The sequence below is a fragment of the Podarcis vaucheri genome (genome assembly GCF_965113315.1).
Source record: "Podarcis vaucheri genome assembly, chromosome: 7".
Lineage (NCBI taxonomy): Eukaryota > Metazoa > Chordata > Lepidosauria > Squamata > Lacertidae > Podarcis > Podarcis vaucheri.
The window spans coordinates 89,684,114-89,707,873 of record NC_138765.1 but is presented as its reverse complement, the minus strand read 5'-3'; the positions used below and the strand labels follow the sequence as shown (position 1 = coordinate 89,707,873).

General features: G+C 44.9%; 2 protein-coding genes across 4 annotated transcripts in view; one reads left to right on the top strand and one right to left on the bottom strand.

Annotated features, from left to right (window-relative positions):
- The window catches only part of LOC309536460 (histone H2A.V), a 15,322-nt gene extending 12,542 nt beyond the window's left edge, over nucleotides 1–2,780 (top strand). The window contains exons 4-5 of the mRNA XM_082230708.1: nucleotides 1,401–1,530; nucleotides 2,448–2,780. Of these exons, the coding sequence (XP_082086834.1) occupies nucleotides 1,401–1,530; nucleotides 2,448–2,509 (192 nt within the window). The 3' untranslated portion in view covers nucleotides 2,510–2,780. The remainder of the gene's footprint in view (nucleotides 1–1,400; nucleotides 1,531–2,447) is intronic.
- The window catches only part of LOC309536341 (heparan sulfate glucosamine 3-O-sulfotransferase 1-like), a 27,925-nt gene extending 4,165 nt beyond the window's left edge, over nucleotides 1–23,760 (bottom strand). Inside the window, exons 1-3 of one of the 3 annotated variants that reach the window (XM_082230499.1) lie at nucleotides 23,073–23,760; nucleotides 20,362–20,438; nucleotides 5,582–6,735 (exon numbers count right to left, since the gene is read on the bottom strand). In XM_082230499.1, coding sequence (XP_082086625.1) covers nucleotides 5,582–6,463 — 882 coding nt within the window. In that variant the 5' untranslated portion in view covers nucleotides 6,464–6,735; nucleotides 20,362–20,438; nucleotides 23,073–23,760. Of the gene's footprint in view, nucleotides 1–3,819; nucleotides 6,736–20,361; nucleotides 20,608–23,072 lie in introns of those variants that run through there. The other 2 variants (XM_082230497.1, XM_082230498.1) reach the window with 2 other exon arrangements.

Sequence of the window (23,760 nt, the reverse complement as noted above, 5' to 3'; positions counted from 1 at the left end):
TTAGTTTTTTGCGTGGTTGAGTTTGGGGTGAGTATGTGTTTCTGCTAAATCCAGAAAAAAAAGAATTGCTTTCTTGCCCTACACTTTTAATTTAGTTGTTTACTTTCCATCTAACATATTCCTGAGATGGGGTGGGATATGGGATATGGGGTGGGAAATGGGATATGGGATATGACACACATTAGAACACTGTGAGGAATAGGTGTGTGTGTGTGAGAGAGAGAGAGAGAGAGAATAAAATGAACTTGTGTGTTTTAGGTAAAGGCAGAATCTGACCCAGAGGTTATTTGCAGTTCTGAACACTTGATACATTTGTATCCTGAATATGAAAGCAAAACATTTTATGGGAAAAGCTCACTACCTATGGGGGAAAACATGCAGCAAGGGGTGGGGAACCCTTTTCAGCTCAAGAGCAACCTTCTGTGCCAGTGGTGGGTGGGGGCCAGACAAAAGTGTGCTGTGCAAATAATGTAAATTTAAATGCTGAAACACCCTTCTTCATTTAGACAAAAAAGAAGCATTATCAGAATTCAAGGGCATATTCCAGTCAGGCAAAAGCACTTGAGGTATGACACCAGGCCTATGAGGGGTGTGGCCCAGGAAGAATTGCAAGGGGCCAGATCTCTATCTGGAACTGATGTCCCCCACCCCAACTTAAACTGACTTATTTGTTTAGAATACTGGTCCTACTTTATAGCCCCCAAAGGCTCTTGAAGCGGGTAGAAGAAGAAGAGTTTGGATTTGATATCCCGCTTTATCACTACCCTAAGGAGTCTCCAAGCGGCTAACATTCTCCTTTCCCTTCCTCCCCCACAACAAACACTCTGTGAGGTGAGTGGGGCTGAGAGACTTCAGAGAAGTGTGACTGGCCCAAGGTCACCCAGCTGCTGCATGTGGAGGAGCGGGGAAGCGAACCCGGTTCACCAGATTACAAGTCCACCGCTCTTAACCACTACACCACACTGGCTCTCACTAGGTACTGAATTATGTGGAGTCATAAGCATAGAATTGTAGGGTTGGAAGGGACCATGAGGGTCATCTAGTCCAACCCCTTGCAGTGAAGGAATCTTTTGCCCAATGTGGCTCAAGCAGCACTGCTGCCCTCATCCTGGACCTTCCCTGATCAAGAAGAGAAATAGTTTGGTGGGAACTCATCTGAGGCAAGGGAGTAGGGCTGAGCCTGCTGGATCATCTTCAAGGAATAGTAGTAGATGGTCATTTTTAAAAAAAGAAAAAGGAAATTTAGTTTTAGGTACCTGGGCTTTTGCCTTGAATCTACTAAATGTATGAAAAAAAAGTAGTCTGTTGCAGTTTGTAACTTAGTTTTGAGTATTTTCAGTATTTCACGGTTCAGTATTTTCCTAGGAGGCTGGCATACAAAGCTCTGTTTCTTCCAACAGGTTTTGGAATTGGCAGGTAACGCCTCCAAGGATCTCAAGGTAAAACGTATCACTCCTCGTCATTTGCAGCTTGCTATTCGTGGTGATGAGGAATTGGATTCCCTTATTAAAGCTACCATTGCTGGTGGAGGTATGTAGTATTAGAGCTTCTGGAAAGCTTGGATATGAAAAGTATATTTGGAGATAGGGTGGCTGAACTTAAATGTATCCCTTTAAGTACTCTGCAGGATATTATAGATAAGCAGTTTGCCAAGTGATAAGTAGAATCGTGATATGCTTCTTACCTGGATTTCTGATTATGCCAGGGTGTTTGGAAAACTGCTTATTTTGCTTGGCAGAATGTTACACAGTTGATTTAAGTTGTAGTTGCATGTACTGCCATGGCAAGTTCTTGCCACTGTATGAACCAAATGGGTACTTATCAGTATAGTTTTTAGTTCACTGACTTAGTAGTAGCTTTGATAGCGATTGGTTTTTGTATTTCATCCTGACTACTGTACTAGGTGAATCTGGTATAGAGTAGGTCTCCTGTAAACTGTGTTTTGCACCATCTGGTTTTTGTTTGTTTGTTTGTTTGTTTGTTTGTTTGTTGTTTGTGGGGTTTTTTGTGAGCATTCTAAGTACTCCTCCCCAATCATTTATAACTCTTTAATTGAGGCTCCAAACCAGGCCAGGGAATACAGTTCTGCTTCTCAGTATGTCCCAGTAAATCTTCACATCCATCTTGGTAACATGAGGGAACCTAACCTGAAGAACACAATCCAGATTATTCCCTCCTTCTCCCCACCCCAGAGTATAGTAACTCTGTATGGCACCATTTAGTTGTTTTTGTAACAAGAAAATTAGGCCTTGAGTCAACATTTGATCTAATACAGCTACATAGCTGCACCCCAGTTCTCCTCTTAGTGTGTTCAAGTGGATTTTTATTGAAGGGTTTGGTAAGCATAGTTCTAACAGAGTTAGCAAAATATGTTATTTGAGAATGTATTGATATGAGTGCTGAACTATTGTGTATTCTTCAGTTCTAATCCATTATTCTCTTTACAGGTGTAATTCCTCACATCCACAAGTCTCTGATTGGAAAGAAGGGGCAGCAGAAAACTGCATAGAGAGGAGTTTTAAACAGCCCTCTTCCTCCCTGTCATTGTACTGTAACTGGGACAGAAGAAATATGGGGATATGTGGAATTTTTTTAAAAAAATAGTTAAATGGAAGAGCATAGACAATTGACTGTAGACTTAAAACATTTGTATGTTCTTTAGATTCAAAGTTTGACACAAAAGTACCTTGTTACGTGGCAGCAATTTGTGTGTTGATTGGCTAGGTTTCTCCCATGTGTTTTATACAAAAATGGAACTGATAAAACCATTTTTTACAAAACTTGTTCTTGTGTATCATTCTGGGGTAAAAGGGTCATTGCAGCAGAAAGATCAGTGCCCTAATATCCTATTAGAGATTTTAAAATAAAATAAAATCTTTCCAAATTATAGACTTTAATGGTGGCCGTGTTCATAGTTAACTTCTGTGTTCTCTAGCTGATTGATTGTTGTTGATCTAATACAGCTACCACAATTATCTAAGTCCAGCATTTAATTTAAACTTAGTAGAATATACAGTGGTGCCTCGCAAGATGAAATTAATTCGTTCTGTGAGTTTTTTCGTCTTGCGAATTTTCCGTCTTGCGAAGCACGGTCAAGTCGCAACTGCACCTCTTCAAGCGGTTTTAAGAAAAAGGAAACAAACTTGCAAGACGTTTTCATCTTGCGAAGCAAGCCCATAGGGAAATTCGTCTTGCGAAGCAACTCAAAAAACGAAAAACTCTTTCGTCTTGCGAGTTTTTCGTCTTCCGAGGCATTCGTCTTGCGAGGTACCACTGTACAGAGTTTAATGCAACTGAGGCTGCTAAAGCTCTCTCTCCCGGCCCCAGGATAGAAGTACTGTCTGAACATGTGAACGGTGTGATAATGGGAAAGGTGTGGGGATGTGTATAGTAGGAAGAAGCCAAAATGCATCTTTTCTGCCCTCAGCTGGTGAACTGCCCATGGGTTAGTTGCCTTGCGCTGAATTATGCTGTGTCCTTGAGCTAGCACAATCACTTGCTTCAGTGTCAATGCCTTCTTGTGCTATAATGTACAAAATTTCCTGTAACACGGTGCTAAACCAGCAGCGCTGCCATGCTTTTATTAGCAACCTTGTCAGTGTGTGATTTGAGCCCTTTGTGTAGTAGTTCTTGGGCTGGCTGTGCATAAGAGTAAGGTTGGAGAACTAATAAACTACTGTAATGTTTTTAAGCTCTTGTTAGGACTGCTTCATACAGTGCAATTTCAGGCAATATGGTGACAAATAATAACTGGAAGGTCTCCAATCCTATTCTCGTGTATTTGCTTGAGTGCCTTCCAGGTTCTTGGCATGCCCTGGGATTATTGTTTCAGATTGGGACAAACATTCACACTCACTCTGACATATATAGACATATATATATATGTTGTAACCTTTAAGCTAGGGCATTGTAGGAAATGAATGAGGCTCAATTATTCTCAGTTATATAGGACTCTGATTGTTTATCTATTCCTGTTAGTGATGTGCATGGCTTTCATGAATTTCTGTCCATTGCATCCTGTTCTTTTTTTAAACAATTGTCAAATTGCTGGATAAGGCAAATAATGGTTTAGGTGGGTGGTACATAGGGCAAGGCTATCAATGGTTACTAGGCACCATGGCTGTGCTCTGTCTCCATAGCCAGAGATAGTAAAGCTTCTAAATCCCGGTTGCTGGAAACTGCAGGAGGCGGGGAGTGTTCTTGTGTTTGTGTCCTGCTTGAAGATACCCTACAGATGTCTGGATGGCCACTTAGAACAGGATGCTGGACTAGAGGGGCTATTGGCCTGAGGCAGCAGGTTCTTACATTCTTCTGCAGTTGTTCATAGGAATATTAGATTGGGAGTTTTGGTCCTTAGTAATATGGATGGATGTTGGACAAACAAAGCCTAGTTTATTTTAGCATGCATGTGCCAACAAAAGAAGCCAGTGAATTGGACCTGGTTTTATTTCAGTTGCCCCTTTGCTAGAAGCTGTGCCATAATAGAGTAAGCACAATGGTAGAGGAAAGAAAATAAAGTGGTGCAGCACACTTGGCACTGAAGGCTGTAACTGGGCCAGTTAGTTACATGCAAGTGACATCCTTGGTACTCTTGGCCTACCCTAATCATCACTGTATATTTGACACTTCTCTATATTCCCTCATTGAGCATGCTCATTCTCTCTTGACAGATTATATCTTGTCAGTGAATGCATTTCTATTAGAAAGGACTTTTTCTAAGCAGATAGAGGCGGAAGGAAGACTTATGTATGTGAATCAATGAGAGGAGAGTGGATTGAAATGAAAATTGCCCTTTATTCTAGTTGATGGGCTGACTATAAGGACTTGATATATTTATAATAGATTCAAGATATCCAAATGGGTATATCAGACTTATCTGTCCTGTATTCAGTTACACAAGTCAGATCTTACGGAGTACAGTACTGTACTTCAGGAACTCTTGTCTTTGGAACTGCTGCCCTATGTTGAACAGAAAAGGAATTACTTGGCTTTCAGGTGTTGGGCATTAAGTGGATGGAACAAAAGTTCCTGCAGCTGGCTGTGTTGTGTGGGAATATTGGAGAGGCAGTAAACGCTGAGAACAGATGGCTTTTCACCCTTTTTTCACACAATTGCTGGGAATAGACACCAAACAAGATGTGGATTATATTTTGGACTGCAATTCCCACTAGCCTCAGCCAGCAGGGCTAGCGGTGAGGGATAATAGGAGTTGTAGTTCAAAGCATCTGGAGGGCACCAGCTTGGGGAAGGCTGGCCTAGAATATAGCATTTCCTGGGCACACAGCTGCAGAGGATATAGCTCCACTTGCTGTGAATTTTTTTTGTCAAAGCTCTCTTTCCAGTCTCCAGTGTGAAAGCTACTTCTGTTGTACTGTTTTCCTTTAAACATGTGTACCACTGAGCAAAGCCCATATTGATAGAGCTCTTTTCCCAGCCCAGTCAAAAGAAGAGAGTACAGACCTCTACCACAAAAAACTTTTTCTAAACATCTGGAGGCCATTCTCTGATTTTTCTCTGTCCCAACAGAGCACCCCTGTAAGCCCCAAAGCAGAACTTAGCACCAGTTGAACGTTTGACCCACCATGGCAAAGAAGTTCTCGTTGTGCTCACTGAAGTAGGTGCAGAGTTGCTCAAGCAGTACTTCATCAACAGTGGGATGAGGTCGTCCTTTGGATTGGTCTAGGCAGTGCTGATAGCCCTTTGCTTGTAGGCAGTAGAAGCCCTTGGTCTGGTTGAAGTAAAAGTTGTCTGGGCCAAGGTAAGGCTCCAGTCCCAAGAAGCGCTCTACGTGGCGCATCTCTGAGAGAGGCTCCCGGATCAGGGTGCCTCCGTCCACCACGTGAATCTGTGACCGGGGAAAGAACTCCAGCCACCGAGCCAGCTGTAAGGCATACAGGCTGCGCTGCATGGCTTTGTACCGGGTGTTAAGTTCCTGGCCCTGCCTCAAGAGAATCTGCTCTAGAGCTTGGTAGGGCTTGTGCCGTGCCTTGCGGTTGTGAAGGATTTGTGTGTAATCAGACACCAACCTTTCCACAGGGTCCCGTACAATCAGCAGGAGCTTCATTGAGTTGTCCATAGCATGGATCCTTTCCGGGGCTTTGAGAGACGAAAAGTAGCCTGGTGTCTTTTCCACAGTGATTTGAGTGGGGTGTGAAATAGGCATCTGCTGACTGTACCAACCAAGTCCTTTGCGGTAATTCTCCTCCACATTGAAGAAATGCACCTCGGAATGGGCAGCTGCCACCTGGGGATGCAGACTCAGCATCTCCAGCAGGGCCCGTGTGCCTCCTTTCCGCACTCCAATAATTATGCTTTGGGGCAGTCGTTGCTTCCAATCTTCACTTGAAGTCTGAGTGTTGTTTCTTGTCCATGGGGCTTTCCAACCCCAGGGGATCTTTGTTTCCTCCTCCGTGTTGATGCCACACATCTTCAGAAGCAGGAGCAGTAAGCAGGCTCTAGCCATCTCTAAGTCCGCTGAGTGAACGTGTGCTGAGGAAAATTGTGTGTTGTTTTTCCTATCTGAGCTATTCCATCTCCAGGCTTATTAACTGGGATTTCACTGCATGCAGGCAGTTGTGCTCTTACCTAGGCATCTTCTGTCTTCACAATGGCCTCTGCTTTTGTTCTAGTTCTGGATTCCGCTGCCAGGAGCTTCCTGCAATGTGGATCTCCAAAAGCACGTCAACAAAAGGTGATTTGCTTATGAACAGCCTAGCTCAGGGAAGTTGCTGCCACCTGAGAAAATGAGAATATCATTGTGGGTGGCTCAAAAGGTGCTGAGCAAAGCAAAACATAACAGGCCTTGTTTGGAAACTTTCATAATTTAAGCACACACACACACACACACACACACACACACACACGTGAATGAATAAAATCCAGGTACCCATTAGCCACTTCTTCCTAAAATGGGTTTGTATCTAGTCCCTGGTAGGTACCATCTTTTTCTAATGGAAGAGGAGGGACACAGTTTGGCAGGTGGGACACAATATGGAAGGTTACAAATGTTAGTAAGGAGGGAGTAGCCAGCTGCGGTTTATTTAAATGCATTTAACCTACAAATAAGCCTGCTCCACCAGATTAAGGTTTCAGTGTTGCTTCCAGTGCCCCACTACTGGGGCTTGAAGGCAACACGGTCTTCTGTTTCTATCCAGCATTCAGGGTTTGGCTGCCTCTGAAGATAGGGGTCCTAATTAGCAGTTGTGGCTCATAGCTGTTGATAGTGGCTTCTCGGTTAGGAATGTGCCTAATCCCCTAAAAGCCATCTAAGCTAGTGGCCATTCTACATCTTATGTCTACAAATTATGTGTTCAGTAAAATAAAATGCCATGCTGGTAGCAAGCATGAACTACCAGAAAGTTGGGGAGAATATCCTGTGCCCAGGTTTTTATTTATTTTTTCTTCCATTGAGATAGAGCCCAGATTTTGAGATTTACAGCTGGCCCCCCAAAATCATTGGCACACTGCAGCTGTCAGATATGCACAAAAGTCACAATCCAGAGAATCATGCACGTGAAAATTGGCACCGTGTGCAGAGTTTGGCACACATTTCTTAGCATAATGGAGGGCGTTGCAAAACCAATGCATGCATCTACTGGGACAGCTGTATTTGCATGCTTATTTGTGTCTTTATACAACCAGTACAGTAAGTCACACCAAATCACCCAAGTCTTACACTTTTCATACCCTGTCATATGTTTGAATTGCAGCTGTGGTGCATTTATGGCACAGACTTGTTATGCTGGAATTGCCCACAGTTTTCTCTGTCTTCGGCACCCCTCAGTCAGATGAGTATACAGAGCACAGAGATGTGCACTTTTTGGGGTCCGGATGCAGAACACAGCAGTGCTGGCTAACTGGAGGAGAGTAAACTGCTGCTATGGCACACGTAATTAAGTATATACCAGAGAGCGGGATGCCTGAGAATTTCAATATTATTTTGAATGAAAAGAAAAGCAGGTCTTGTTTGTGTTTATCCATGAGAAGAAAAAGCAGATCTGAGTGTGTGCAGGCTCTGTAAAAGGCTGTTTCTCTTGGGGTGGAGTGTCTCTTTTCTGCACAAGCACTTGTCCCTTATCACAGCCCTGGGTTTCTATGCCCAAAGCCCCATATCATGGTTAGATGACCTGCACCTCAGTGCTAAAATTCTGCAGTCTACAAATTAAACAATTTTGCACAATTTCTCTTATTTTGCATGTGCTGCATAGTAATGTAAAACAGCTTGAACATGAAAAAATTCCTTCCAGTAGCACCTTAAAGACCAACTAAGTTAGTTCTTGGTATGAGCTTTTGTGTGCATGCACACGAAAGCTCATACCAAGAACTAACTTAGTTGGTCTTTAAGGTGCTACTGGAAGGAATTTTTTTATTTTGACTATGGCAGACCAACACGGCTACTTATCTGTAGCTTGAACATGTTTATTTCTGATATGTTGTGAGGAAGGGAGGTAGCCTAAACCCTTGGAAATCTCGCAAGGGGCCTTTCTGGCTCCTGAACTTGGACTAGGCATTGTGCACGTTTCTCCCAGATCTTTGCTATGGCCAGGCCTAGAAACTAGAGTCACCATCCAAGCCAAAGTTTTAGCACCATTCAGGGTCATGCTGCTTGGAAGTCTGAGCTAAAAAACTTTAAGTCAGAAGTGAGACATGGTTCGGGGTGGGGGTGGGGTTCCCCTGGTGGGTTTTCTGCTTAAAATCTCCCCTGCCCTGCAAAAATAAAAAAATAAAAAATCACCCTAGAATGAGGAAGTCTATAGGTGCCTATGACTTTTCCTTAAGCAGCTGGGGTGGGAGGGTGTGTGTGCTCATTACCACATGAACTTTCCACCTTTTAGACAATTGTGCTCTGGTTTAATTTTTTAAAATAAATTTTAAATTCTGTCTTTGTGAAGGATGGCAGAATATGTAGTTAGTTAGTTGGCTGGGGAAACCCACCCAGATTGGTGGTGTATAAATATTATTATTAGTTAGTTTAGTTAGACAATTAATGCAAGCATACATGTCTGCTTCATATGTCCATGGCTGATCTTTGACCATCCTCTTGATTTATATAGAGGAGTCATGCCTATAACTCAAAAGGTACTTATCTTGAGTTGGTTTAAATGCAAACAGATTTTCAGGATGCTGAATTCTGGGAGAGGGAGCTGCTGTTGCATGGAATTGTAGCTCGCAGGCACCCCTTGCTGGTTTCTAGGCAAAGGGGAATCTCTGCTGATCTCCACCAATCCTATTTATCTCCCTAGTTTTGAACCTTTGCTCGGTCTGAAGCTCTTTGGGTGACTGTCAGTCATATTCAGCCTTGTCTACCTCACAAGAGTGCTGGGAACATGGAGGAAGGGAAGGTCTTTTATTACACCATGACTACAAACACACACACATCCTAGGCAGGTGTGTACTGAGCTGATTGTGGAGATAATGGACCTGCCTTCTCCCCAACTCATAAGAATGTTTCAGCTCTCCTTCCTCCTAAATGAGACTCAGGAGGCTGGAGCTCAGGATTCTTGGTGTATGCATCTGTCTAAATTCCTCTCCAGGGCCTGACGTGGCGTCACTTGGTGCCATACTGCTGCTCTAAACAGTTTGATGAACTCTCCTGGAAGACTCCAGGGGCAACTCCAGTTTCCTGCACACATTTAACTGAGCTCTGGCAAATTTCGCACTGCGGCTGCCAAGTGGCTGCTTCCTGGGGCTCTTGCAAGTGAAGGCAAGATTACTGCCTGCTGCTAATCAACGGGTGCAAATGGCTGTGCTCATACCCTGTGCTCATACAGTTCAATGCATGTCAACAGGTCTTTTGCAGGAGGCCAGATCTGAATCCTACTCTGTTGCACTCAGCCCACACCCCATATTTCCTGCCTGACATGGTTGCCTCACCTTGCTTAAAAGGAGGACTGTAGGTTTCATAGAATCCTAGAGTTGGAATAGACCACAAGGGCCATCGATTCCAACCCCCTGCCAAGCAGGAAACACCATCAAAGCACTCCTGACATATGGTTGTCAAGCCTCTGCTTAAAGACCTCCAAAGGTGGAGACTCCACCACACTCCTTGGCAGCAAATTCCACTGTCAAACAGCTCTTACTGTCAGGAAGTTCTTCCTAATGTTTAGGTGGAATCTTCTTTCTTGTAGTTTGGATCCATTGCTCCGTGTCCGCTTCTCTGGAGCAGCAGAAAACAACCTTTCTCCCTCTATGTGACATCCTTTTATATATTTGAACATGGCTATCATGTCACCCCTTAACCTCCTCTTCTCCAGGCTAAACATGCCCAGCTCCCTTAGCCGTTCCTCATAAGGCATCGTTTCCAGGCCTTGGACCATTTCGGTTGCCCTCCTCTGGAGACGTTCCAGTTTGTCAGTGTCCTTCTTGAACTGTGGTGCCACGAACTGGACATAGTACTACAGGTGAGGTCTGACCAGAGCAGAATACAGTGGCACTATTACTTCCCTTGATCTAGATGCTCTACTCCTATTGATGCATCCCAGAATTGCATTGGCTTTTTTAGCTGCCGTGTCACACTGTTGGCTCATGTCAAGTTTGTGGTCAACCAAGACTCCTAGATCCTTTTCACATGTACTGCTCTCAAGCCAGGTGTCACCCATCTTGTATTTGTGCCTCTCTCTTTTTTTGCCCAAGTGCAATACTTTACATTTCTCCCTGTTAAAATGCATCCTGTTTGTTTTGGCCCAGTTCTCTAATCTGTCAAGGTCGTTTTGAAGTGTGATCCTGTCCTCTGGGGTGTTAGCAACCCCTCCCAGTTTGGTGTCATCTGCAAATTTGATCAGGATGCCCTTGAGTCCATCATCCAAGTCGTTGATAAAGATGTTGAATAAGACCGGGCCCAAGACAGAACCCTGTGGCACCCCACTAGTCACCCTTCTCCAGGATGAAGAGGAACCATTGATGAGCACCCTTTGGGTTCGGTCAGTCAGCCAGTTACAAATCCACTGAGTGGTAGCATAGTCAAGACCGCATTTTACCAGCTTCTTTACAAGAATATCATGGGGCACCTTGTCAAATGCCTTGCTGAAATCAAGGTAGGCTACATCCACTGCGTTCCCTTCATCTACCAGGCTTGTAATTCTGTCAAAAAACGAGATCAGGTTAGTCTGACATGACTTATTTTTCAGAAATCCATGCTGACTATTGGTATCACAGCATTCCTTTCTAGGTGCTCACAGACTGTTTGCTTAATGATCTGCTCCAGAATCTTCCCTGGTATTGATGTCAGACTGACTGGGCGGTAATTATTTGGGTCTCTCTTTTCCCCTTTTTGAAAATAGGGACAACATTTGCCCTCCTCCAGTCTGCCGGGACTTCGCCTGTTCTCCAGGAATTCTCAAAGATGACTGCCAGTGGTTCTGAGATCACATCTGCCAGTTCTTTTAATACTCTTGGATGCAGTTCATCTGGCCCTGGAGACTTGAATACATCTAAACTAGCCAAGTATTCTTGTACTATCTCCTTAGTTATTCTGGGCTGTGTTTCCTTTGCTGAATCATTTGCTCCAAATTCTTCAGGTCGGGCATTGTTTTCTTTATCGGAGAAGACTGAGGCAAAGAAGGCATTGAGGAGTTCAGCCCTTTCTGTGTCCCCTGTTTGCATTTCACCATCTTCTTTTCTGAGTGACCCCACTGTTTCTTTGTTCTTCCTTTTGCTACGGACATACCCATACCCTTTTTTGTTGCTTTTAACCTCTTTAGCAAGCCTGAGTTCATTCTGTGCTTTAGCTTTTCTGACTTTGTGTCTACATGTGCTGGCTATTTGTTTGAATTCCTCTTTGGTGGTTTCCCCCCTTTTCCATTTTTTGTACACATCCTTTTTTAATCTTAACTCAGTTAAAAGTTCTTTAGATAGCCACCCTGGCTTCTTTACGCACCTTCCATGTTTCCGTCTCATTGGTATTGCCTGAAGTTGTGCTTTTACTACCAACCTCTTAACAAACTCCCAGTCATCATGAACTCCCTTTCCTTTTAGTATTACTGTCCATGGGATCTCACCCAGCACTTCCCTGAGTTTTATGAAGTCGGCTTTCTTAAAGTCAAGAAATTGAGTCCTAGTATGCTTGGCTGCTCCTTTCCGCTGTATAGTAAACTTCAGAAGAGCATGATCACTCGCGCCTAATGATCCTTCCACTTCTACCCCACTAATCAGGTCATCAACATTGGTTAGGACCAGATCTAAAATGGATGTTCCTCTTGTTGCTTCTCCCACTTTCTGGACAATGAAGTTGTCTGCAAGGCCAGTGAGGAATCTGTTTGACCTTATGCTCTTGGCTGAGTTTGACATCCAGCAAATATCCGGGTAATTGAAGTCCCCCATTACTACTATCTCCCTTCCTTTTGCATGCTTGGCCATCTGTTCCAGGAAGGCATCATCTATGTCCTCCATTTGGCTTGGGGATCTATAGTAAACTCCCACAATGAGGTATCTTACTCTTCTCTCCCTTAATTTTGACCCAAATGCTCTCACTTTGACTTTGAGGTTCTAAATCTTGGATCTCTTCACAGGTATACACATCCCTGACATATAACGCCACTCCTCCTCCTTTCTTGTCTGGTCTGTTTCTCTGAAATAGATTGTATCCCTCCATTATTACATTCCAATCGTGGGACTTATCCCACCAGGTTTCAGTGATGCCTATTATGTCATATTTAGTTTGCTGTACCAAGAGCTCAAGCTCATCTTGTTTATTTCCCATGCTTTGTGCATTAGTGTACAGACATTGAAGTCCATTAATCATTCCCCCGTGTCTCTTATTTAAGGATTTTTTCCTCCCACCACTAGGTCTGCGTGCTGTTTGCTCCATTTGGTCTATGACATTTGGATGATCATCTTCATCAATTGATAGACTCCTACCTTCAGGAGCACTGTCTCCCTCCCCCACATTAGTTAGTTTAAAGCTGTCCTGATGAGGTTTCTGAGATTTTTGGCAAAAACATTCCTCCCAGCTGTTGTGAGGTGCAGCCCATCGCTTGCCAGAAGTCCATCTTCAAGAAACTGCAGTCCTTGATCTAAGAATCCAAACCGTTCCTGTTTACACCATTTGCGAAGCCAGCTGTTCACTTCCACTATTTTTTCCTCTCTCCCTGGGCCACGTCTTTCAATTGGGTTTCTGCAATTTCCCTGCATTTCAACGGGGCTTGCCCAGAAGAGCCTCTCCATGTGTCATCCCCACAAAGGCAATCTCTCAGTCTCTCGCTCTGCCATCCCCTAAAAGAATCAAGCAGTCTGAGGTGGCTGTCTTGCCTTTGCTTCATAAGCAGGGCTGCAGCTCAGTGGTAGACCATACACTTGGCATGCAAAATGCCCCAGATTCGACCCTTTCTTCAGATCACAGGATCTCCAAGAGCAGCATAGAGGGAGGAGGTCTTTGAGGTCTGCCACCAGTCAGGCAATCTTACTGTGTTGGAGAGACCAACAGGTCAACTTGCTGGAAACCTGCAGCAGGCATGAGGAACCTTTGGCCCTCCAATGTGTTGTGGAACTCCAGTTCCCATCATCCCGGGCTGTTGGCCACACTTGGTGGGGCTGTTGGGAGTCGAAGTTCCTCAACATGTGGAGGGCGACAGGTTCCCCACACCCATTCTACAGTGTTACTTGCGTTGACTCCCCCTTCCCTCAGAGTTCACAGTGACCCAAGGCAGTGAAGAATTGTTTTGTATTTTGAGATTTTTGAGAGTTTGATTTTAAAATTTTGATAAATTTTGAAATTTTGAAGAATTTTCAAATTTTGGATTTTAAGATGGCTGGAGCAGCTTTTGATAGTGATGCAAAGCTAGGAATGCCTGTGCTGAATGAGTACAATTTCATGCACTGGAAGCAGCGCTTGATAGCGTGTTTAGATTATAAGCACATTTTGGAAGCTTTAAAACCTCACCCTACAGGGACAAGTGAGGAAGATTTAGCCAAGATAAGTGCTTGGAAACGCATGAACAGTGAAGCTAGACACATAATTTTGAGTGGACTTCGTGATGAGCAGCTATCATTAATAAATAGTACAGATGATGCATCTCAAATCTTAAGAGATATTGAGCGCATGTATGGAGAATCTAGCATAAACAGCTTCAGAAACTTGGTGTGTAAATTAACCAGATTGAGGATGAATTCAAAAGAGGAATTCACAGAGCACATCAACAAGTTTACTGAGATTATTCAAAGAATTGATCTGACTCCCAAAGCTTTTGATGAGGATACAAAGATAGCATTTTTGTTATCATCACTTGGACCTCGCTTTAGCGCATTTGTAAGTTTGATGGCTCATAGACAAGGTCTGACTTTTAAAGACTTGATTGGTTACTTAAAAGAAGAATGCAGAGATAGAGCTGAATCTCCAGTGAGAAATGCTAGAAGCAAGGACAGCAGTTATGCATCTAGGCAATGTACAAAGTCCAAAGAGATGCCTAAGAAAGTGATTTGCTTCAATTGTAACAAAGAAGGACACATTGCAAAGAACTGCAGAGCTCCTAAAGCGAAGAAACCCCACCCCTTTCAGCCAAAAGGGGAAAAGAAGGGGAAATGTGAATGCACATGGTTATTGCAAGAAAGGAATTTAGCTGTCCAGAATCGTGAAAATAAACGTAACAAATGGATTTTAGATTCAGGTGCCAGTTCGCATTTTTCATATAAAAAGGACTATTTTAATGAGATTGATGAAATAAATGATGAAGAAGGATCTGAAATTGAGATTGCAGATGGCAACATTGTTAAAGCAAAAGGTGCAGGTTCCATGAGCCTGAAATGCAATATAAACAATGAATGCATTGAGAACACAATCTCTAGAGTTTTGTACGTTCCAGAGCTGAGCTGCAATCTAATCAGCGTGTCCACTTTGGACAAGAAAGGTTTCCAGATCACATTTGGAAATGGAGAATGTAAAGTGACTAGAAATGGCAAAGTGTTTGCTCAAGCAAAGCTAATAAATGGTGTATATGAGCTTGATCTTTCAGAGAACCAGTCTGCAAAAGTGGCACATTCCAGCCAGAAGGATGAAGCAGATCTGGACCTATGGCACAGAAGGCTTGGACACAGGGACACCAGCGTCATTCTGGATCTACAGAAAAGAAATCTTGTAAGAGGTTTGCAGGTAAAGCAGAGCAACAAAGCTCCAGCAAAGTGCATAAGCTGTATTACTGAGAAGGCTATAAAACCTTCATTTCCACGTTGTGCAGAGCAAAGAAGCAGCAAAGTGCTTGACATAGTGCACACTGATATATGTGGACCCATGAATGTTCCCTCACTGGGAAAGAATAGATATATTTTAATATTTCTGGATGACTTTTCAAGATTTTGTGTTGTATATTTCCTCAAAGAGAAGAGTGAGACAGTGGACAAGCTCCAGGAATACATTGCCATGGTCAAGAATAAATTCCAGAGAGCTCCAGCTGTGTTAATGAGTGACAATGGAGGTGAGTACTGCTCAAATGAAATGCAGGCTCTCCTGGCCAAGGAAGGAATTGCACACGTAACCACAATTCCTTACACACCACAGCAGAATGCCATAGCCGAGAGAAAGTTTAGGTCCATTATGGACATGACAAGGTGCATGCTAAAGGATGCACGTTTGCCACAAAAGCTGTGGGCCGAAGGAGTGTACACGTCGGTCTATTTGCAGAATAGACTGCCAACTAAAGGTGCAGAGCGCACACCATTTGAACTTTGGCATGGGAAAGCTCCCAATCTGTCGCACATACGTGTGTTTGGAAGTCCGTGTTACTTCCACGTGCCCAAGGAACACAGACACAAGCTTGACTCCAGGGCAAAAGCAGGTATCCTTGTGGGATATGCTTCTGGAGGCAAAGGATACAGAATTATGGACTTACAAACTGGTAAGACGAATGCATACCATGCGGTTTATTTTGATGAATATGGAAAAGTAGACATTAAGAACACTGTTGTGGATTCTTCAGATGAGTCGGAAAGGACTCAAGAGTTTGTATATTTCCCTTTTGAGACCCCACAAAGTAATTATCTGCCTTCGAGTGTTACAGTGCCCCCTACAGGCGACGCACCAGAAGACGCAGAGGACCAGAACCCTGGCGGCACCAGAGACGAAGATGAGGACTGAGATGGGGACATGCCTGCGTTGGAGGAGGATGAGGAAGCTGATGCGGTCGCAGAACCAGAAGTCAGACGCTCATCCAGAACCAACAAAGGTGTCCCACCAGTACGGTTGTCCTACCTTGCAGGGTCGGCATTTCCACAGGAACCTTCCACTTGGGAAGAGATACAGGAGATGCCAGCTGCAGAAGCCAGTCTCTGGAGGAAGGCCGCGCAGGAGGAGATGGATGCACTGCATCAGAACAAGACCTGGACACTCACTGAGCTGCCTCCCGGTAAGAAGGCCATTGGCAGTAAATGGGTTTTCAAGGTTAAGAAGGGGTCAGAAGGAGAAGTGCAGCGCTACAAAGCTAGACTTGTAGCACAGGGATTTTCACAGCGTTTTGGTGAAGACTATGATGAAGTTTTTGCACCAACTGTGAGGTACAGCAGCGTAAGAATGCTTTTAAGCATTGCAGCCTCCAAGAAAATGAGGGTGAAACACATTGACATTGCTACCGCTTTTCTACATGGGCAGATTTCAGAAGAAATTTACATGAAGCAGCCCAAGGGTTTTGTAAAACCACATGAGGCACATCTAGTGTGCAAACTGCAGAAAGGACTTTATGGACTTAAACAGGCTGCCAGAGCCTGGAACCAGAAGTTGCATAAAATGCTGACGCAACTTGGGTACAAGCAAGGCGATGCTGACAAGTGCTTGTACAGTAAGTCAAATAATGGACAATTCTCATATATCCTAGCATTTGTTGATGACCTGATTATTGCCACAGCAAGTGAGAAAGACTATACACAGATAGTAAAACACCTTAGCAAGGAGGTGGAGGTCAAGGAGCTAGGAGATGTCCAGTACTACCTCGGGATCCAGGTGGAAAGAGAAGAGGACGGCTCATTTCTTCTCAGCCAAAGACAGAAGATCCACGAGCTAGTTGAGCACATGCAGATGCAAGACGCACATCCAGTTGCTACACCGATGGCTACTGACTTCCTGAAGAATCAGCAGGATTCGAAGCAGTTGCCAGACAACAATGACTACAGGTCGGCGATTGGTAAACTTTTGTATTTAGTTACCACATGTAGACCTGACTTAGCTAATGCTGTGGGGATTCTTAGCAGAAAAGTGAATTCTCCCACTGAGCATGATTGGGCAGGTGTAAAGAGGGTGGTGCGATATTTGAAGGGTACCATGAATTGTAAATTAAGGTTACCAGCCGTCAGAGACCCTAAGTTGGTTGGGTATACTGATGCAGATTGGGCTGGGGATAATGCTGATTATAAATCAACAAGTGGTCATGTTTTCATGTTTGGGGATGGACCTGTTGCATGGGGCAGTTATAAACAGAGCTGTGTAGCATTATCTTCCACAGAATCAGAATACGTTGCAGCAACAGAAGCCTGCAGAGAGATCGCCTGGCTTGATCAACTCATAAAGGACTTTGGGTTGGTGAGAAAAGGGCCTGTCAGCTTGCTAGAGGACAATCAAAGTTGTCTGAAGCTGACGCAGAGTGAGAAGTTCCTGGCCAGAACAAAACACATTGGGGTTAAATACCACTACATACGCCAGATGATCCAGGATGGACTTGTGGAGCTATCCTACTGCAGCACCCAAGAGATGACTGCTGACATCCTGACAAAACCCCTACCAAGAGAGAGTTTCCAGAATCTACGTGTCAAGCTGGGACTCTGGGTGGTTGAATAAAGTTGTTTATGTTTTGTATATGTTGTATTGCCTGAGAAGGGGTATGTGGGATGTAAACACAGGAGCAGTCAATGACAACATTCCTAGAGTGTACATGTTACAACATGGGGAGGGATGTCTGTCCAGCAAGCAGGTAAACTTCCTGGGGACGGACTTCCTCCGCATGTGACCAGAGGTGGGTGTGGCCTCACCTGTGCAGGTAATGACAAAAAGCACAGGGCAGGCAGCCATCTCTCTCTCTCTGCCATCACCTTTCGAAGAAGCAGGATGCCCTCTTGGCTCTCAGCCAAGAGAGGAGAGGGCTATCTTCCTATAAGAGAGATTCTAAGTGTATTTTACCTTTTTAAGCCTGTCTGCCATCTGGGATCATATTGTGAACAGATCGTGAGTAAACTCTTTTATACTTTTATAAAGACTGTGTTGTGTCTTGTATTTTAAGAGGGAACAAAGGGGAAATTACCAGAGTAATTATTATAGAGGTTCTAGCGAACCTGTGCACACGTTACCGTTGCGTACTTAAAGGGGAATGTATATAAACTCTGCTGATATTTTGGGAACTTGTTAGCACAAGTTGGATTAGGATATAATTAGTCAATATATCCTCTCCTGCACCCCAGAACATTCCCACAGTTGCCAGGTTGTCAAGATGAGGCTGGCAATGGGCTTGGGACATTCTGCATGTGACAATGTGCTCAGCCATTGAGAGATGGCTTTCTCCACGCAGCAGGGATAGCGAAAATGTGGCCCTCTAATATTGTTGGTCTACAACTCCCCCATCTTCCCTAACCATTGGCCATGACTGACAGCAGCTGGAATCCAGCTCCACCTGGAGGGCAGCAGTTTCCTACTCTCTGCCCTATAGGAACATATGAAGTTGCCTTATGCTGTTAGACCATTGACACAGCTAGCTCAGTGCTGTCTTTGCTACACCAGCTGGAAGCAGCTCCCTTGGGCTTCAGACATGGAGTCTTTCCAAGCCCTCCCTGGAGATGCTGTACCACCAAGCTACAGCTTTTGCCTGTATATTCATGTGGGTCCTTGTGGCTGCCAACTATGCGCTCTTACTACAGGGGCACACAAGCCAGTCCTGTTGGATGTCATGACCTGTTGCTGCTACTGCTACCTGCCCCTGCAGGTGGGCAGTAAGGTGGAGTGACTGATGGCAATGGACACTGTTTGGAAGTTGTTTTCCTGGCACCTTGCTTTTCTGTAATGAGAAAGATCCCTCCAGTGGGGAATGATTTCCACTTCCTAAGACTTGCTAATGATAGAGTATGACATGTTTGGGGTCCCTGGGGCGGGCAGCGGGCGTACCAGGGGTTGCCAGGGCAACCAGAGCTGCAAAAAGGTGTAAGGGGACACTGAGAGGAAGGCAGGAGAGAAAAGGAGTGGAATGTTTCTGAGGGAGATCTTTGCAGAAGAAGGAAGAAGGATTTGAAGGATGGCTGATGGACAGGGAGGGCAGTGCTTCCTAAACACCAGAAGGCCGGTGTGACATAACAGGCCACCAGGAAGAGGCAAGCCAGGTGTAAAGGAGGACAGGTGAGCATGCAGCATTTCTGCAGGCCTCAGCTCAGCGGCAGAGCATCTGCTCTGCACGCTGAGATCCCAGGTTCAATCCCCAGCATCTCAGGTAGGGCGGGAAAGACCCTTGCCTGAAACCCTGGAGAGTCCCTGCCAGTCAGTGTAGACAATACTGAGCCACATGGCCTGGCTTGGGCATAAGGCAGATTCCCATGTTCCAGCTGTTTCCTCCCCTTGAACCTGCCAACATCTCTGGACTCATCTCCCAGTTTGATGGGATCCTGGGCAAAGGAGCTTCGGATCCCATCCCCCAACTCTGTCTGTAAGACATCTTTGGGCATATCTGGCAGCAGTGCTCTGAGCAAGAGGAGAGGCAGGCCGAATTTTAATTTCCCACCATACAATGTCAGACCACGGCAGGACATTGCTCCAATGGCAGGCTGTTCTTTCCCCCCATAATGGATCTGAGAGTTGCCCAACGATGTCTGGCCCTGAGGACTCCCTGGAAGCCAACTCTTCTCAGCAAACTTTAATGGTTTTGCACCTGGACACCCTAGAGTAAGAAACCTGCAATGTTGCTCCACATGTGGCTGGACCTCAACATCCGTCATTCTGGCTGGGACTCGGAACGAGTAGCCAACTTTGGCAGGCTCACCTATGAGCAGCACAAAGGATATAGAGGATGGTTCTTTGCTGTGAAAGCAAGAGATCCCAATGCACCCAGAGAGAGCAGCAGCTCTTGCCTAGACCCCTGACCAACACAAAAAGCAGCTCCACTTGCAAGGACCAGCAATCCTCTGTGCCCTTCAGCCCGCTTCTGGTGATATATAAGCTCCAGGACATCAGAAAAACTGAAGAGGAAGGAGCAAGCAGAATTTGCAGTGTTTGAGGGGGGAAGTGGGATAGCTCTGTCAGTGGATCATGAGACTCTTAATCTCAGGGCTATGGGTTCAAGCCCCACATTGGGCAAAAAGATTCTTGCATTGCAGGGGGTTGGACTGGATGACCCTCGTGGTCCCATCCAACTCTACAATTCTGTGATTCAATGGGGAAGATACGGTGTTAAATGTTTATACCGACTGTACCTCTGCTGGCAGTGATGGGTGAGCCCAAGGTTGCTGATTCTATGTGCAGCATCAGAATACAGCAGAGGCATCAGTTCCTAAAAATAGAGACAGGAGGAAAAGGTTAAAACAAAAAGGTTCAGTCAAGCCATGCAATTCTGCAATTCAGATTTTTTAAGAAATGCACTTTTTGAGAATCTAATTAGCATGTGGATTTGTTATTAGGAGTTGGCTAATTTGGCTGCCAGTCCATTCCCAAATGTAGCGCTTGCTACAGCTTTATCATCAGTACCTGATAGATGGCTTTCATTTAGTTTCCAGAATGCATATAAGCATGAGCAACCAGGGAAGGGAATTGTATTACAATTAATTTTTGTTTTTGTAGTAAGGGTGGGGAGTGCTGCTTAATGTTTTTCTATATTATCTCTTACAAAAATTCAGTAAAGTTTAAGTTACAGAAACACAGACATAATGCTGGGCAAAAATTCAAAGCACTGCCAAAATACCAACTGTGCCAGAAAGGAGGCATTAGTTTTAGATGTTGTCAAAAAGAGAACTTGAAAGTTAAATTAAAGCTTCCTGTGATTGTGGCGCAAGTCAGGCAGCACCAGTCATTTAAGGGGTTGCCATTCCCCCCCCTTCTCTTTGCTCCATTGCCTTTAACAGCAGCTTTATCTGTACAAGTTTGCAGGTGATGATATTTATCCCCGTGGTGATAAAAGCATTACCAGCTTATTACAGCAGATCAAGCTGCTGGTGACAGATAGGTTCAGCTACAAAGGGTCTTGGGGCACTTTACTGGTGACAGTCCAATTTCTGCCTTGGGCCGGCCCTGAAACCTTGACCTGAAGATCCCAAGTGAGTTGTGGACTGCAAGTTCGGCCCGAGGTTCCTTCCTCAGGCAATACAGCCTTTTATCCGAGACGCTGAACCAGCAACAGCTCAGTGTTTTCCCTGCTTAAAAGGGAAAATTGGAGAAGAGCCTTTGATACCACAATTTCCCTGCATTTATTATAGGGTGGAGCAGTAGGTCATTGTGTCTGGCTGTTAACCAAAAGGTTGGTGGTTCGAGCCCACCCAGGAATGGCTGTGGGCAGGATTAGTACCCTAGGATGCAGCTCACCAGGCCCTGGAGATTTGAGTTTTTAAATGAATTCAATCCTGGCATGAGTTGATGGCAGTTGTAGTCCAAAACATCTGGAGAGGACCAGGTTGGTGAAGGCTGTCATTATCATAACCACTACCATTGCTATCAAGCAAGCTAGTACATCAGGTGGAATATGAGCCAGAAGCCCTGTTGGAAGGCTTGTGACCCAAGTAACTAGGCACACAGGAGAAGACCCAATGTGGTGTAGTGGTTAGACTAGGACCTGGGAAGCCCTGGTTCAAATCCCCACTCAACCATGACGTTCACTGGGTGACCTTGGGCCAATCGCTGTCTCTTACCCTAGCCCACCCCACAGGGATGTTTTGATAAAAAGAGTGGAGGAAGAACCATATACTGCCCATGCCCCTATGAGCTCCTTGGACAAAAGACAGGATATCAATGCAGGAATAAATAAATAAGGGGGCAGAGGTCTGAGGTCTGTTGTGAAGGGGCAAGGTGTGTGTACATTTTGTAAATAAGGGAAAACATCAGTGCAAAGTGGGGGGGGGGATGACAATAAGCCAAGAGACCAGGAGGAGCAAGGGGATGGAGGATGCAATTTCACATTTGTGGAGGTGAAATAGAGGAACACAAGAAGTTGCCTTATACTGAGTTAGACCCTTGGTTCATCCCGCTGAGTGCTGGCTGCTCTGGCTGGCCTTGGCTCACCAGGATTTCAGGCAGAAGTCTCTCCTAGCCCCACCTGAAGGGCATTGGGCATTGAACCTGAGGCCATGCAAGAGAAGGAAGATGTTTGGAAGCGAAAAGAAGTTGGCATAGATTATGAGAAGTGCTAGGCTGCATTTCTGCAGGAGTATCGTGCCCTCTCTGCAATGCCAAACACAGAGGAACACAGAATACAACAAGTGTTCCTTTCCCAGTTGTTGTTTTGCCCTCAGAAGTATAATAATTGGATTTCCGTCCAAGAGACCAAGCAGGTGCTGTGCTAAGAACCCCAAGTCTACACCCCAAAATGCTATGGCCCACATCAGCATCTAAGACTTGTTTAGGAGAGGTGACAGAGCATAGGCAGCAGTGCCAGATAATTACAAAATAAATCAACTCCAAACCCACACCAAAGCAAGATCTTTATTAGGACCAACTAAAATGCCTTGAAATAATGAGCACACTTTTGCGTTATCCCACTCGGTTAATCAAGGATATTAAAACTGGGGTAGTGTACAGGGTACCCCAAGTTTGCAATTCATAACAATTTTGAACTACAATACAAGAAGAAAGGTTTTGCAGACATAACTGGATTTAGCCTCTCCAGGAGGATTAGCCCCCTTTGAAAGATGCACCCAGGCCAGTGGGACCAAAAATGACAGTAATGCCCTCTCTCATTTTCAATAATATAAAAACTAGTATTTATTCATTTTTTTCTCCTAATTGAAACACACAGAGACCCCTTGGGAGGGGAAAAAATAAACAGCAAAATTATGTTTTTTATACAGTATTAGCAAAACTAGAGATCAATGTGTATTAGCTAAAACTAAAGAGAAGCCAATTTGGCAGCATTGCCCACCAGGTCTTCCCCTGCACAGGCTGGTCTATCGCCTCCATCTCCCCATAATCAAATTCTTACCTGTCCAGTTCCAAGCCAAGGGCTCCAGAGGAAGCAGCTGTCTCCATCAGCCTCTGCGCTGCTCAGGCTGCCTCTGCCTCCCTCTAGCCCCTCTGCCCAGGGACAGCCTCTTTCTACTGTGTCTCTTGCCCGCCCACAAGCACATGGTGCTCTCTCTGAGCAGAAATCCTGCCCTGCCCTCTTTCCTTGGAGAGGGAGAGAAAGAGAGAGCATTGCAGTCTTCAGGGGACCGTGTTAGAGAGAATAACAAGCAATGCAATGGCCTGTGCCGCTGAGGAGAGGTGGATGTTCTGCTTGCGGCAGAAAGATGAAAGATGGAGGGAGTCAGGGAGCTGGATAGGCCAACCGTGAGCCTGTCAAAATCCCTGGCACAGTCTGGTGCCTGTGGGGCCCAGCTAAGCCCCTCCAGGGGAATTGGGGAGGGGGGGTTAAGCCCCATGCCACCCTTAAGTGTACAGCTATGCTGAGGGAGTTTGGCTCCTGAAGAGCTTCAAAACAAGGAACTAAATGGAAGCACCTCAGAAACTGACCTGCATCTCAGAACATTTTTTAAATTGTATTGTGTCACCTCTACAGAGTCTTGACTCCTCATACATGGACCACTAGAGAATCAGCCTGGCCCCACCGTTTGGCCAGAGAAGCAGCAGCTGCAAGGGGCTTCCTTCCCTCCATCCCTGCCAGGACAAAA